General features: G+C 38.7%; 1 protein-coding gene across 8 annotated transcripts in view; it reads right to left on the bottom strand.

Moving 5' to 3' along the window:
- The window catches only part of ptprt (protein tyrosine phosphatase receptor type T), a 310,486-nt gene that overhangs the window by 31,825 nt on the left and 261,103 nt on the right, over positions 1-17,558 (bottom strand). For all 8 annotated transcript variants that reach the window (XM_082534416.1, XM_082534409.1, XM_082534410.1 and 5 more), the window contains one exon: positions 16,201-16,288. In XM_082534416.1, the coding sequence (XP_082390542.1) occupies positions 16,201-16,288 (88 nt within the window). The remainder of the gene's footprint in view (positions 1-16,200; positions 16,289-17,558) is intronic.

Raw genomic sequence — 17,558 nt, 5'->3', positions numbered from 1 at the left:
ATGGAACAAAATCATTCGATAATTTTAATGGTGATTCAAGGTTCAAGGACCAAAAAAAAAACCCCATCACAAATGGCCCATTGCAGAATGGTCACACAGCCTATTAAGTATGTGATTCATACTTAATAGGCTTTATTATAAGGCTCAAATGTGCAGATGAGCTATGTTACTCCAAGCACATTTTTTTGGTAAAACATCTCTCAAAAATGGTGCTTTTAATAGCCAGACCATGGTGTAGATGTATTTAGCTCAAGTTCTTAGCTCTCAAATGGAATCAGTTGCTGGCCAACCTTTACATCTGTGATAAGCTGTTTATCTGTAAGCTTAGTGCAGTCTCAGTAATGTTCAGAAGCTGAAACTTTGGAGTTTAAACCTTTCATGTAGACTCTTGCAGACATTTGTTTCAGTGCAGAAGAGTAAAAATGAAAATAAATGTAAGTATAAAAGCAAAGACATCTTTGACTGTACATGCTTTTGCTGATTTGTTATTTATTTTGTATTTTTTTTCCAGAAATTAGGGAGAAGAATGTGGGCTCGGCGTACGTAAACATTGCTTTAGACTGAGCCTGTTCATTGATTATATTGTACATTAGACTGTGAAGTTTATATGTACTATTTAGCCTGTGCGTATAACATGTGGTGACTGAACAACATAAACTTAATAAACTAAGTGACATCTTGTGTAAACATCTACAAAATGCTGCACTCGGGGTTATCCCAGAATTCTGTTGCATCTCTTGGCCAAATTACAGAACCAAGGGTTTCACGATCACTTAATATGAAAAGACGACTGCATAGAAAGGTCATGACCGTCAGTAGGGATTACCCCAGGACTGCATTAAAACAGCCAGTGCAAGTATGACAAGCCTCAACTGCAGACTATTCATCCACACGGTCAGGTGAGTTAAAGCACAGAATACAGTACAAATTCTTAGAATAACAACATATAACACCTTGATTATCACTTTTAGGATCACCTTGAGGAGAATTATTTGTATAACTGCTATCAGAGTAATGTTGCAGCTCTGGCTGGGCAGCAACAATGATGGCAGCATGACGCCACTCTGCTGGTACAAGATTCTGTCATCAGCTATCAGCGCAATCACACTCACGCTCTCAACTCTCTCAGTCACTCAGTCAAACACACACATGTGCACACACAAAAATACACAGCATGTAAAAACAAACACAACAGGAGGTAGTCTGCCAGCCGTCTGCTCGTTCCCTCTCTGTCTTTTTCTTCCTTCTCTTCTCCGTCTTTTACTCCGTTTCTCATCTGCCTCTTCGATTTCTATTCCTTTTCTCTGCTGATCCTGTCCATTTCTGTCTACCTCCTCCTCTCCTCACTTCTCCCCCTCCATGGTCTTCTTTCAGCTACCTGTCTCTCCTCCCCCCCCCCCCCTCTCTCTCTCATTCCCCATGCCATCTTGCTGCTTCAGGCAGCAGTAATTACGCAGGGCTAGTGTCAGAGGCTGTTATAACACAGAAGCCACTGATATGAGGCTGGAGGAAAGAAGGGAGGGGCCCTTCCCACTAGCCTGCACGGGGAGGGGAGCTTCTAATTGGGCTCAAATAGCAGGAGGTACTGGCTTGAAAACGCTACAGATGTGGACATGGGGCACAGGCTTGAAAAGGCTGATGGGGTGTGTATCATTGAGTGTATGAGTGAGTGAGTGGGAGAAAGAGAACTGTAGACATCTTTTTGTTAGTATGATATATACTGTGTGCGCATACATGCAGGAGCAACTGATTCTGAAAGCAAAAGAAAGTCTTTTGTTAGAACCAAGCCAACCTCAAATACACACTTCAATGATTACATTTGCAGGCACAGATATTACAGATATTTGTAGTTTTTTCTCTTTTCATTCACGTAAAAGGTTTGCACAATTATAAAACCCATCAACTAGGCGAAGGAAGTCATTTTCACCCAACAACAACACATTTTATTAGATGAAATGCCCTGTTTATAATTTAGGCTTCGCTTCTTTACCAAATCTACATTAATTTCTATTATGCTAGCATAATAACCAACTAGTGGCTAATTTGCTATTGTTCTCAAATAAGAATGCCTCTATCACATAGCGATACTTTTGTGGGTGAACTCCAGATTTTGTAAGCAATTGACACCTCTAAGGCAGCACTTCTAGCATCAGACCAGACTGTGCTTTTCTGAAGAAGGAGGTAAAAGTTTTCAGACAGAAGGATGATGGTGTTAATGTACACTACTAGAATGACAGAAGCTTTAGATGCGCAAAATAAAATAATGAAATTGTGAAAAATATGTGAACTTTAACTGTAAAATTAAAACCTCACGCTCAGGCAACTCAGGCAATAAGAACCTAATACTAAATCCAGTATTATACAAAGTCTTAACCCCAATATAAAAATGTGTAGTTGATCAAGTCTTTGTAACTTACATCCAGATATGGATGGAGACATAAAATATAGAGAAGATATGTGCACTCAGCCTCATGTTGGTGTCTGTAGCACTGGAGTAACAACAAAGCCATCAGACACTGTGGTGTCCAAGGGCAAAGTGTCACGAACCCATTACTCATTAATGAGCTCCACTCTTCTGCTGAGTCGCCCTATCTTCATAACCTTGCAACTCCCCTCTCTACTTTCCTCTCTTCTCATCTTCTCTCTACTCTCTGCTTTTAGTTTGGTTCCATTCTCTGTCTCATTTCTGTCTTCTATTTTCAAAATCTTGCCATTATTCCAGCAGCCACTGCCAAAGTTTTGTTGGGGAGGACTTGTTAACTTGAGGGGGTAAGGAAAAGGCCAAACAATATAGACTTCTTGTTTTTTTTATCTCTAGCAAATTTACCAGGGCAGGAGAGACCTGTAATTTGGAGACATCAGATGGTATGCACTGCACATGAGGGCTGTACACAAATAAAATGAGCAGGAGCCACCAGCCCTAATGACTGCTATTGTACCACAGCAAACACAAGCAGCTGTTTTTTGCTCTCTTCTATAAATCAAAGGTCAAGATGCATTTTTTTTATTACTTACCACCAAAAGTAAGACCCATGAAATATACTGCAAATATCAGCAGGGGATAATCTATGAAGTCATTATTTTCCAGTTTCATGAATATATTGCCCTTTTATTGCTTTAAAAGGCCAGTGACCACCCTAAATTGTTCAGGCTTGATGAGGCAAAAAAAATTATTCAGGTTATATAAGGCCACCCACCACTGAAAACAGTACCTCTGCTTTGCATGGTCTAACCTGGAGCACATTTGGAAACTAGAATAAACACATATCAAGATCACACATCATCGCTTATGAAGATATTTTATTTAAACTTTCAAAGCTCTTTTGTGTTTTAAAACAGCAGCTCTCACAGATAACCCTGAGAACATTGCATTGTACAAAAGAATGGAACATTTGCTTCTGGTATTTGTATCCAATAAGTGAGTTTTTTATGTTTGTTTGTTTTTTACCTTCACTAACTCTGAAACAAGGCATCACACATAATTTGACCATGATATAATTTGGTTCAAAATTACAATTTAATTAAATGCCAATCAAAACGCACAATCTTGGACTGAATAGCTGTGTGATTAATTTGGGAAAATTAATTCAGTTAAAACAGATGAGACTCTTCTTTCTTGTGGGTTTGTTTTTGTTTTAAAGACAGGACAACATAGTAATTACTGAGTTATTCATATTGAACAAAACTTTATTCACCTCCGGCAGATATTACATTATGGTCATTTGAGCATATGAGTTAGTAAAAGCCTCTATACTGGCTCTTTAATATTCCAGTGTCTCTCCAGCTGCCTGAAGACAGCTAAAAAATATAAAAGATCTTGCTGTTTGAGAATAAAGAGCGTTACGCTTCAGTATGCCCATTAGGTTATATTTTTCAATGCTGGAGAGATAAAGTGGCACTATTACAGACAAGAAGCATGAAAGCATGGAAACTTATGCTACATTCCATAACCTCTTTATAAAAAATATCCCCTTTTCCCTTTGATTCTTCTACTTCCTGTAATTGCTTTACCTGTTTGACACTCAAATACTTAAAAGAGAATTAAAGAGAAGCCTTAAGATTATTTAGTGATATTACATTTTCATAAAAAGCAAATCAAACAAATGGTTTAAAACAAAGTCTAACACTTTAACACAACAAGTTACTTGTTAATTACACAGTTGAAAACAGGGAAACCTGTTAGGAATTATGTCCTCTTTAACATATTGAACTGAGAAAAATACAAACATGCTCACAGTAGCAAGTTGAAACTGCTGAACAAGATGTTTTACTCTTCTGTCCTCTCCTTCCTTCCCTTCCCTTTCCTCTCTTCTCTTCCTCCTGCTCTTTTCAGTAGCTACTAAGCAGGGATTGTGTCTGTCACAGATATACTTAATCAGTTAACTCCCTATGGAGCTCAACTCACTCACGGAATACACTCCGCTGTCAGACCGGCTCAAGGCATTAGGGAATTTAATAGCATGTGTGATTGAGTGTAAGTGTGTATATGGGTTAGAGAGAGACTGAGCAGCTTCTAAGTGTGTGAACATCCGTCTCCCCTTTCTTCCTTAAATGTTCTATGTTCTGGTAAATTATTTTGGGATGTATCCTGACAGGTTTGTGCATGAGCATTTTGAAAAGCAAATTTCAATAGGCTTTTTTGTGCTTAACTTATGTATTTGTTCCACTGTCAGCAACTTATGCATGTGTGTACCTCAGCATGGATGGAAAAGTGTGTGAGTGTGTTGGGGGGTATTATAGTGTGTAATAGCCTATTAAGACCAGAGCTCCCTGCAGCTGATGTGTCAAACAACACAGAATGCTGTCGACTTACACAAATACACACAAACACAAGCCTTGAGATGCTGTTTCCAGCTGTTTGAAGGCTGTCAGGCGCAAAAAAGATAGAGGAGAGAACGATGGAGGAAGGAAAATCAGCTTTAAAGTTGGACATGGTTCAATAAAGAGTGATACAACAGATGATACGTCAGATGTGGAAGAAATATATCTTGCAACCATGTTGTCCATGGGAAACATAAAAATTGCACCAGTCAATAACGGTTTAGCTAGTTCAGTAAATAAGCTAGCAAGAAATCAAACACTGTATATTTTAATTTAGAGAATTTCGTATTTGGCAATTTCTTAAGTTCTGCATCTCTGCTATTAAAAATAAATAAATACATTTTAAAATTTAAAAACCATACCTGAAGATTTGATTCTCCAACTTCCCTTCAAGGCTGCTTTAAGATTGGCTGGTATGTTTAAACTGCTCCCTGAGAGTCATGTTTTCTGCAATGCATGCTGGATGTGTATACACACAAACACAGACAGACTCTTTTGCAAGTCTTCCTTCACTACATGCATGAATCTTCTCTGCGGTCGCCCTCTTTTCCTCATGCCTGGCATAGCTCTATGTCCAGTATATTCACGCTCTCTCCTCTGCATATACGCAAACAAGTCTCTCAAACATCATCTTGAAACCACTGAAACTGAATGGTGCCAATGATCCTGTTCATCCTGGTCACTCCCAATGAAAATCTTAACTTCTGCAACTTTTCCATCTCAAGCTCAGCCTACCATCTTTTTTGTAAGTGGCACCATCTCCAAGCCGTCCATCAGGTCTCACTACCATCTTCTAAACCTTCCCTTTTACTCTCATTGCTATCTTTCCATAACAAATCACCCCTGACACTCATTTCCACCCACTCCACCACCCCTGGCTCTTTTCATCACCTCTCTTTGTGTACTGTTCATCCCTTTGGACAATTGACCTAATTTAAACTCACCTTCACTACCTCTGCTCCTTGCATTTCCACCTTTCTCCTTCTCATTCCCACCCATTTATTCCGTGTTGCTTATACTTTCATTCCTCTTCTCTCCAATGCATACCTCCATCTTCTTCAGACTTCCACCTGCTCCTTACTCTTGTTATAGATTACAGTGTCATCTGCAAATATTGTCATCCACAGAGACTCCAGCCTGACCTCATCTGTCACCTTGCCCATCATCATGGCAAACAACAGGGGGATCTGATCAGAGCTGGTCCCTAATGTAATCCCATTCACACCTTAACCCATCTGTCATTCCGATCGATACCTGTAGTGCTTTCTCACTTTCTCAAGGCGTACTGCTGCTCACTAACTGTCACCTCTACCTACCTACAACTCTTTCTCATAGCTTCATGGTATGGCTAATCAACTACATCCCACCATAGTTACTGCAGCTCGGCACATGAGCCTTGTTCTTGAAAATTGCCACCAGTACACTTTTTTTCCATTCCTCAGGCATCCTCTCTCGAGTAAGAGATTGTGTTAAACAATCTGGTCAAAAAGCCAAATGCAGTCCCCCCCCTAGACATCTCTATACCTCCACAGCAATGTCATCTGGATCAACCACCGTTCCAGTCTTCATTCTTTTCTCAACTTCTCTCACGTTCTCCCTACTAATGCACCGCACTCCCTGAATCACTAACTTTCCTCCATCTGTCCTCTCATATTTTCTTCATTCATCAGATGCTCAAAGTACTCCATCTTCTCAGCATGCTCCCTTCACTTGTTAGCACATTTCCATTTCTGTCCTTAATCACTCTTATCTAGTGCACATCTCTCTGCCTTGCCAACTTTACAAGTCTGTTTCTCCTTCCTTGATATCTAGCCTTACAAAACACTGTAAGTCTTTTCCTTTGTGACCTCTCTCTTTGCTGAAAGCCTAGTTTCCATTTACTCAGACTACTTTTTTAATCTCCCCGACTATCCCGCGTTTTCTTTTCTAACATGTTCTTTTGAATACTTTCCTATATGGCCTCATTCCAACACCAAGGCTCTTCTCCTCTTCCCTCTGGCCAGATGATAACCAAACTTTTACTCAGCAGTACAGCTGTACTTTCCCAGTCATCTGGTAACTAACTCTTCCCTACCACCCACAGCCTGTCTCAACTCCTCCCTGAATCACCCCTTTTCACCCAATGTTGTTCCTTCCTCTTCTGGTAGTAGCTTTGGCACTAATCAACAGCTACATAAGGCTTGTCAGCAGATTGAAACATGCCTGGTAGATGGCTCCACTGATTTTGGGCTTAATAAAAGCAGGTGGACCAACTGCCACCAACACCAGCACATGACATGGCACCCCAAATCAGCACAAAATGTAAAACTGTAACCTCACAGTAGATTTCAAACACCTTGGATTCTATGCCACTCCACTCATGCTCCAAACTCTAGGACATTGATTTCAAAAGAAAAAAAGAAATGCAAATTTTACCTTAATCTGAAAAGAGGACTTTGGACAACTGAATATTTCATTTTCTCCTTTGCCCAGGAAAGACACTTCTGATGTAGTCTCTGGTTCAGGTGTGACTTGATATTAGGAATGCAGCAGTTGTAGATTAATCCCTGAAGACATCAGTGTATCGTGGCTCTTGATGCACTGACACCAGCCTCTGTCCAATCCTTGTTTGATTCTCTCAAGTTCTTTAAAAAAAACAACTTTTCCTATAAACCTCTCAAGGCAGTGATCATCCCTGATGCTTGTACAGTTTTTCCTGCCACACTTTTCCATTCCAGTTCCAGTTCATTCCAGTTTAATATGCTTTGATACAACACTCACGCCACCCATTTAAACAATGACCCTCTGTGGAGGGTGCCAATGATCATCATCTGAACAGCTGTCAAGTCAGCAGTCTTCCCCATGATTATGGTTATGTGTGCTGAAGGAAACCAAGAGATAAATGGTATTTACAATTTTTGCTTAGCAAATTTACTAAAACCTGAAATGAAATATTTGATCATTTGTGGAACTGTTTTTATGATTTTCTATACACCATAAACGATCAACAATAAAGGTTTGAAATATTTCACTTTACAAGTAGTAAATATAGAAAATATGAAAGTTTACCAAGTTTAACAATTTTGTGAGATGCACTTGTATGGCTGTCTAGACAGCAGCACATCTCATTAAATCTGATTCATTCATCAACAATCAATTATCACACACTGTCAATGATCACAGCTCATCGTTGTTAGCTATCAACGAGTATCAAACTGCCAACCCCCTGACGTTTTGGAATGATGAAATATAATCACTCATAATCCTCCACCTTCTAATTAAAAATACAATCATTGGTGAAACCATTACTTCAGCATCTCTTTCCACTACCTGATGATTTTGGGGGATAAACAGCAATCATTAAAAATCGGCATCACATTTCTACATGTTTTGTGATTACCATGTCATTCTTACCCCCCACTGTGTCTGAAGAGGAACAATGATTAATAGCAATCATCTTCAACAGTGTCAATAATACTGCCGCTGGCATTAAAAATCAGACTAATTATTAACGTTATTTGTGCGCATCCCTCCTGGTGGGAGTTGCAAACCATTTCATTCTTTGGTAGCTCTGGGATAAGCTGAAGCTGGTTTTAAGTAGCACATTAACACCAGTGGTTAACACTGGCTACTGTAAAGAACTTTGTAAAGGACCGCACTCGTGGCTCAAAGAGTTGACAGTTCGTCTTGTAACCGGAAGGTTGCCGTTCGAGCCCCGGCTCGGACAGTCTCGGTCGTTGTGTCCTTGGGCAAGACACTTCACCTGCCGCCTACTGGTGTTGGCCAGAGGGGCCGATGGCGCGATATGGCAGCCTCGCTTCTGTCAGTCTGCCCCAGGGCAGCTGTGGCTACAACTGTAGCTGCCTCCACCAGTGTGTGAATGTGAGAGTGAATGAATAGTGGAATTGTAAAGCGCTTTGAGGGCCCCGAAAAGCGCTATATAAATGCAATCCATTATTGTTATTATTAGTGAATTTATTTAAAGTTGTTTAGGTCTATTCCATCATATATTCTAACATCTGTTTCTAAATATGACTTTTTTAAAAACATCACAGGTTACTTTTGAAATAAGAATGCTCATCGTGAGAAAAGAAAGAGTTTCTGAAAAACACAAATCTTACTGTACGTCTGTGGGTGGAATAATACTGCAGCAGTACTGCACTGCTACAAGCAATCAAGCACAAACCAGACTGCTGTGATCTGTACAAACCTGAGTAATATATATGTGTGCGTGCATGCGTGTGCGTGTGCGTGTGTATAGACTGCAGGTGTGGGACTCTCTCTCATTTGTTCAGAGCGTGTGTTTATTTGTATAACTGTGTGTGTGTGTGAGTATTTGTGACAGCTTGGAGGATGCTAATATTTGTTGTGGTTCTTTGGTCAAACACTTCAGAGGAGTTGTTGGCGTTCTGAGTTCAGAGCAGCTCAACAGACGTGTTGCGAATCTGAGCCAGAGAGGATAGGAAGAGGGGAGAAACACTGTGTACAGCTGCATATAAAACTAACACGCACACAGTCACTCTCTCTCACACACATACACAGTTGTGCTTGTTTTTAAAACCTTCTTTGCCTGTTCACTTTGTTTTTTTCTCCGCGCAGAACCCCGTACACACAATGCCCTTATCTTCTCTTGCATTCATTTTCCCTTTCATACACACACACACACTTACGTCACCTCTGCTGTAATGAGAAGCAACATGATGCAGGAGGGGATCCTGATTATGCCAGTGATGCTTGGAGGTGTAAAACCTGTGTCTGTGCATAGTAACAGTGTCTTGGAAAAGACTACCAGCCTGTGAAATGATTCTTATTCACCTTACGGACAATACATTAGTGAACAGAAGGAGTCAGAAAGAGATTCAAAAGACAAGAACAAGAAGTAGTGAGGTTAGGTTAAACGAAATGAAAGAAAATGTGAGAAAGGCTGAGGTAGGATAGAATGACTGATGCAACACGAATAGATTAAGTTTAGACAAGTAGTTAGCGACAGAGGGGAGAGTCAGTTACATTTCAGAAAGAAAGAGAAGACAGGAAGAGGGGGAAAAAAAGACCAAAATGTGGGGAAAAAAATAGAAAAAGGAAGTCGGATGAAGGAAGATAAAAGGAAAAGCAAGAAAAGAAAATGACAGACTATGGAGTGGCACATTCTCACTTTGGCAATTTAAAATTTTTAAGCATTTTGTCTACAGTGAGGAAACAGAGTCACAAAGCTTTTAGATGTAACTTGAGTCAGTTTTCAAAGTTAAGGAGCTAAACTGTGCCTTTTTGTCTTTTTCACAATAAACATAAAATGGAAATAATGAGATTCAGGAAAAAAACATGAATGTAGTTGAGAAGAGAAAGAACTGGGAAAATAAAGTTTCCTGGTACAAAAAAAATGAGACAGATACAACACATAAATCTGCTTCCAACAGAACACATATCACTAATGAGTTACCTAAAAAATGTTTTATTTTCAGCAATCCTCTTGGGGAAAACGAAGTGCAGAAGGAGCTGAACAAAGAGAGTATAGATGTGTGTGTACGTCTATATTTGTATATTACAAACTGTTAGAGAGTTCTTACTCAGTATTACACACTGAGTAAACTCTCTATAAAGTTAAATGACTTATTACAGCAACAGGTTTTTGTTTTATTCAGTTTTGTTTTTTGCGTCAAACTGGTTTTCGTTTTTGAGGTTTATAATACAGAATTCCCAGTGATGCAAAAAGCAATATGAAGAAATCAATAAGCAAATCAATGATCATTGATGTGTAGGTTAAACAGATGGTTTCTGAAATATATTAAAGAAACACCACACTGACTTCTGACTTCGTTATTGATTCGATGCAGTTGGTGAGAAAATACATTTTCTCAGCAGTCAGGTAAAATACTGAGAGGCTGTCTTCTTGCAAAATATAAACTGAATCCACAGATACCTGACTCTATATTTCTCTGAGTTTATAGCAATGGTGGCATTTCTAATGCTCGAACTCAACTCTTGTGGAAACACCAATACATTTCCCTCCTGGGACTGTCTAACTTAACTAATCAGTTTAATGTACAACACTATTTATTTTTTTTTGTCAGGCAGTGAGATTAATTTTAAATTATGAAGCAGTGTGAAAACCTAGACAGACCAAGATTTATAAACAGTAACATTTGTAGCAAAATCAATTCATTAAAATGTACTAAAATTACCTTTAAATGTAATCCAGGGAATACACAAGCACAAACTGCCTGGCAAAATGCCATACAGAGGAGAAATAAACACTCCAAATATGATGCAGGAGTGTGCATGAAGACTAATAATAGCAGTCAAAAGGAAATCTATCATGGCCTTTGCCGTACAACAGACTTGAGAATGCATCACCTCCTGCTTTCCTTTTTTTTCTCTTAGAGAACACAAAGACCTCAAAACAAAGGAAGGATGCTCAATGATATTATGCATTCCTTAGACTCTTACCATAAGCTCCACTATCACAGCTAAATGCCTAATCCTAACTGTAAACTAACCTTAACCCTAAAACCACATTCTGATCATCAAATAGCCTCTAAAGGTTTGTCTGAAAGTTACAAAAAGCTTAAAAAAATATAACTCTTTATTTTAAGGTCTGTTAATGAAGCTGTGCAAGGCTGCACTGCATAATGCACTAGTACACACAACTCCTTTTTGCACATATGCATTTTAGTTTAAAGAAAGGCCTCTGTTGAATTATGAATGACCATATGGGTAGAACTGAGAGCTAAGAGGGAAAAGAAAGGAAAAAGAAGCAAAGCGGAGGAGAAGGATGCAAAGGAGGGAGGAGGAAATAGAAGCAGACAGATGCCTATAATGAGGAAACACTACTGCGCCTTGCCTCAACCCATAAACTGTCAATGTTGATCAGAGAGGGTGAACAGATTGGATAGAATCACGGAAAAAGAGAGGAAGAAAGGAAAGGTGAAAAAAGATGAAATGAGAAAAACATGACTGGATTGAAGAGAGAAGGGAGAGAAAAGGGGAAGTGAATTTAAATTGGAGATAAAAATATGGTTAAAATTTCCAAAAAAGGGAGAAAGGGTGAGGTGAAAGGAGACGACATGTCGAGAAAAGTGCAGTGGGAGGTGATAGACGGAGGGAAAGGAGTAAAGAAAAAGTAAAATGAAGAACAAGGAGGTGAAAAGAGGTTGATTGGTGAGAAAAGGGAAGAAAGGAAAAATGAGATTGTAGAAGACAGATGAAAAGGGATTGGGAAGAGAGAAAAAGGAATTGCAAAAACCGAGTGTTGAGGAAAGGAAGTTATGAGAACAAGTGGGGAGAGGAGGGAAAGTGTTGAGTAGATAGGAGGACAGGAGGCTGGTAGATTAACATTTATTTAGTGTGCTGAAGGGATTTCAAACATGGCATCAACCGTTTGCGTTGGCAGATGGCCGGAGGAAGAGTGTGTTAACACTTCAACTCGAATCAGCCCTTTCCAAACTGTTCCAGAGAGAGAACGAGAGAGGAAAAAAGAGGTGGTAAAAGTACGCATTAGTGTGTGTATGTGGAAAGGAGAGAGAGTGCTGCTGAGAAGTCACACATAAGGAAACGTCCTCACAAGGATGGAACAATTATCACAGCTGCCTCAGAAGAGATTTAAAAGCTTAGAACTAGAATGTTGGCTTAAATCTCACAAAGCCAGACCACAAACTTAGGCTCCATTCACAGTGATCTGTGAAGGTTCAATGGGCATTTGTTTGGGTTAGAGATGCTGTCACCGTGATGACACCGAAACGACCTCTGAGACAATGAGATCAGATGTTAACTGATAAACATAGATGTCACTTGAACTCCTAATTTGGTGAGTCTTAACATAAACCCCTTCCTGCTGCCACTTATAGGGCTTCACTGAAAACTGATTGCTGATTGAGTTTGGAGTGGTGAATGGGATGCAGCGCTGCACAACTGTGCTAAAAAGCTGTCTTGTGGTCTCAGCATCATGTGTAATATAAACTATGTTTAAGCTTGAATGGATTCAAATTTAATCAAAGTCCAACAAGCAGAACTATATGTGTTTATGAACTTTGTTAAACTTGTGAGCTTCAAAGCAAAATGCAAATAATTGGTTTCAGAAGGCAAGTCAAAGTTTAAAATGATGGAAGAACCTTTTACTCGTTTTTAAAGTTTGATCGTTAGCCAGTTATTCTGTCTCTCAACACATTCCTTGTTCTCATAAAGATACAGAAAAAAGTCATTTCCCCTACGGCCTTTTGAAACATTTTCCCAAGAAAATGAGCCTTTGTATAATCACAGAAAGCAAGATGGACAGTTTCCATTACTAGGTCCTTGTAATTAAAGGATTTATACTAATAGCAAATTTATCATAATTCCTGTTGGCTATCAAGTCCTTGACAGGCTATTTCATTTCAGCACAGTGTTTCATTTTAAAGCCTTCAGGTTACAACAGTGTCTTTGCCTTGACATCTAAACCCCTGTAATGAGATATGTACGTGCACACTGATCTGAGTGGCCAACACACACACACACACACACACACACACACACACACACACACACACACACACACACACTTAGATTTTCAAAAATAATCTTCTGGATCATACTGGCCATGTGGGTAAGGCAAAGCCACACATGCTAAAACATGTAGATACACACCCATAAGGAGCTTATTAAAACTTTAGCCAAACAATATGCTTCTCTTGTTCAAACCTAATAGAGGTCTGAGGTTGCAATGTACAATTTAACCAGCAAGCACACAAACACTCCTCTACAGAACATCCAATCAGAGAAACATCATTCATGCACACACATTCACATGCTAACTCTAATGACCAAACACAATCACATTTACGTTACATATCGTATGGTCCCCAATCTGAATATCATTACAGCACTCTGTCTACGCTCCAAAATAAATGTTAAGAAAAAAAACCCTTCTCTCTGAATAAAATAGGGGCTGGTGGCTTTGATCATCAAGGATTGAAATAAATCCCTCTGCAAATTCAGAGTTATTTTTTACATGTGTATCAGACTTACCAAAGACGGGGATATGAGTTTTAGTCGACTTTGATATTGTGTTATTAAAGAAAAAAAAAAAGGGGGGGGGGGGGGGGGGGCTGGCGATATGCCAAAAGATGGTTTTCTTTCTGCATAAACTTAAAATCAAAATTCTAAATTAATTTTTTTTCTTTTAAAGATTATAAGCCTTTCCCCAATAATTTAGCATACATGAGCAAGAGCATCCAACAAAAGAAAAGCACCAATAGTGAGTTTATTATCCTTTCGCTTTATTATTGCAATGATAACAAGATAGCAGCACTTGCAATGGTTTCATGTTGTGTTATTTGGAAATTCTGAACAAAACAAAATGACACAAGTAAAATAAGGGACATGCTTACAATATCATATATTTTAAAATGGTGAAAGTGCCAGTGCAACACTGCCTTCTTCCAAGAGATTGATCTTAATAGTGTTAGAAAGGCATAAATGTTGCAAGGCTAGCAAGCGCTTTCATTTATAATCAAGCTATGTCGCATCCAGACACTGACAAAGGTGACCAAAAAAATATAATAAAAAATAAAAAAGCTATCATAAATGTTGAGTTTAAAAAAGACATGCTAAGAATCCAAGAAGATTGTTCTGCCTGACCAGAGAAACTCTAAGTATGTGACTGATAAATCTGATATTGGTTTACACGAAGCAGATGCTGAAAAAATAAAAAATAAAATAAAGTTGAAGTCCTATATTAACATGCAGTCTTGAGTTTTTTGTTTTTGTCTTCATTCCCCCATTAATTTAAATGGTTCTGCTGTCAGAGATCAATGTTTCAGTATAATTGCAGTAGCGTATCATAAGTAGCATTTCTTAAAAGTGGTCTGGTCAGTGTGTTGTCCCAAGTGGACATCTTTCAAAGCCCAGTTCAAAACCAAGTCACCAGATAATTCCATCCATTATCATCCATTCCATCGATGACATACCCAAAGTTTGGTGGAGTGAGGAATACTTGTTCATAGGTCTGATTGTCTGATTGTTGAGGTTTCTTTATATTATTGTAGTGTCTTTAAAATATAAAGCTCCGTGAGATGACTGTTGTTGTGAGTTGGCACAATGAAAATAAAACTGAATTGAATTTCAAAAAAGGTAAAGGACACTTTAAGGGCATATGGAGCCCCATAAATATGGACTTGAGTTCTGCAGCTAAAGGAGGGTGTCCTCCTTCATGCTGCAGCATATTTTTGTACCTGTTTGTCTTCCTAATAATTTTAAATATAATGAAAACTTGCTATTGATGTTATTCAAACAGTTTTGATGATGATGCATTTCAGCTACAAACAGAACCTCACAGCAGCCATAGAGGGAAGAGAATTTTGTGGCAATGCTTTAATACATCAAGCACACTCAATGCAATTAGTTTCACAGAGACAACTATTTGTTCAGATGTTTTGTTTCTATTTTTGTTTAATGCGTGCATATGAGCCAATCCAAAAGCAATCACAGGAGACCACTTCCCAAAGTGGGAACTACAGGGGGCCCATAGAAATCTGGCTCCTCTGCAAGTTACCCCTGAAAATATGACTTATGAAGTTCTGGGAAATATAAATATTAACAATAGTCTCCTTCATCACCATGTATTTATATTTACTGGTATCTAACTGGTATTGTAATTGGTATTGTAAAACTCTCTGTCACAAGTCACTGTGGTGCTGTATGTACAGCAGTGTGTACTTTTTTTTTATCTGATTTCATAGAATTCATATTATTACTCAGGGCTTAATTTATAAATCAGGTGCTCTTATACCACAGAGAGGGTTCTGGTGGGCGAGCAGAGAGAAAAATTGATGGAATGCAAAAAAACAAAGCAATACATATGCTTGCTTATTAAACAAACCGAAACCAAAATGCCATCATGCAGAATTTATTATGATCATTATTATTATCATTATTATTATTATTATACACTTTACAAGTGCGCAAGTAGCAGAGATCTGCTCTGAAATGCACTGGAGGACACGTGTATGAGTGTGAGCAAGGTGTGTGAGGTGGAGCCGCAAGGTTGAATGCTTGATATTTGTATTTTACCAAATGGTTCATAAATGAAATCCTGTGGTTACAAATGAAACACAGCACACCAAACTAATGTGAAGCTTCAGGCTGGACAGTTAACGGAGAAACATATTTGTACTGTAGAAAAATCCAACTGAAGAGACGGTTACATATTTAAGCCAATATTCAAACCAAATTAGTCAGTCAAAACAAACACCAAGGTAAAAATGGCTAAAATAAATAAATTAAAATAAGCAGTATCAAATAAAGACTAAAATAAACCACACTAAACCTCACAAGGCCAGATTACAGTTCAAACTTTACTAAATGCGTAACACAGCCACATTCAGCAAAAAGTACTGCAGGAGTATTCATTCCTGTCATTGCAGTACTCACAAGCGATGATGTTGCCATAGCGATTCTTGTTGCGGTTCTCATCCTTCTTGGCTGTTTCCCAGGGTGCTGTCTGTCCCTCTGCCAGGGCCTAAACATACACATGTCCACATGCATGTGCAGACAGACAGACAGACACACACACACACACATACACACACACACACACACACACACACACACACACACACACACACACACACACACACACACAAATAGTTTCATATTCGAGTATGAACACACAGAAATATGCAAGCACATATGGTCTGATGCCTAGAGCTTGTATACTGACACATGGGCTGGCAGAAGTTGAAACAGTAAAATGAATATGAATATGAATGAAAAGACAATCAACAGTCCGTGGCTTAAACATAACTACACTCTCACAGAAAAAAAGGATAAAGGCAGTGATTATTATTTGTCAACCTGGATGTAAAAAGTTAGACTTTCCACAGAACTTCTGGTTAGATATTTTCTAATGGCATAATACCAGATTTATCCATCCCAACTGGATCACTACTTTAGCCAGGTAACTGTTCTGCCAAATTTCAGCTAAATATGAGATATCTAATCAACAGACCAACAGACAGGATTGAAAACATAACCTCATTCCAGCTTTACTGGCAGGGGTAATCTGCTTAAATTCCTACACTGAATTAAAAAAGGCAACTACCAGCAAGCTTCAACTTTACAGAAGAGGGAAGATGTTTTTTTTATTTGTTTTTGGATTTTTTTTTTAAATATTTGAAATCAAAATGCACAGGTAAATAGAAGAAAAGCTGAAAAAGACAAAAACTTTGAGTTCATTGTTCTGCTGCTTTGGTCTGAAAGACATTATCCTTTCAGCCCTTTGCTGGAGGAGAGAAGACAGATTGTTCTTACTCCCTGCTGTGATACTGGCCTATGTGACAAACCTTACAAACATGGCAAGGACAAAATGTGTATGTGTGTGTGGGTGTGCTTGTCATTGCATTTGTGCATTCTCATTACTCATTTGTCTATGCACAGATTCGTTGAAATATTTGTATGTGTGAATGTGTACTATGATTTATTGAAAATGTGTGTGTGTGTGCCTGTGTCTGTGCGTGCACATGTATAAGATCACTCTCAAGTTTGCATTAAGCAACCAAACCCCAACTCCCAAAGGCTGCCATATGGACACTGAACTATTTTAGTACTGCTCATTCATATGGGCACACAAACACACATTCTCACTACAGGGACAAGAGGACAGTCCTTTTTTAGTCCATTAACAGCTTAAGAACAGACAACAGCATTCACTTTTGAACAGCGTTATGACCTATATACACAGACATGCACATACACACACACACACACACACACACACAAACTAGACAATA

This window comes from Aulonocara stuartgranti (assembly GCF_965226115.1).
Source record: "Aulonocara stuartgranti genome assembly, chromosome: 5".
NCBI lineage: Eukaryota > Metazoa > Chordata > Actinopteri > Cichliformes > Cichlidae > Aulonocara > Aulonocara stuartgranti.
Note: the sequence above shows the minus strand (reverse complement) of the source record. Positions and strands in the feature narration are given on the sequence as shown.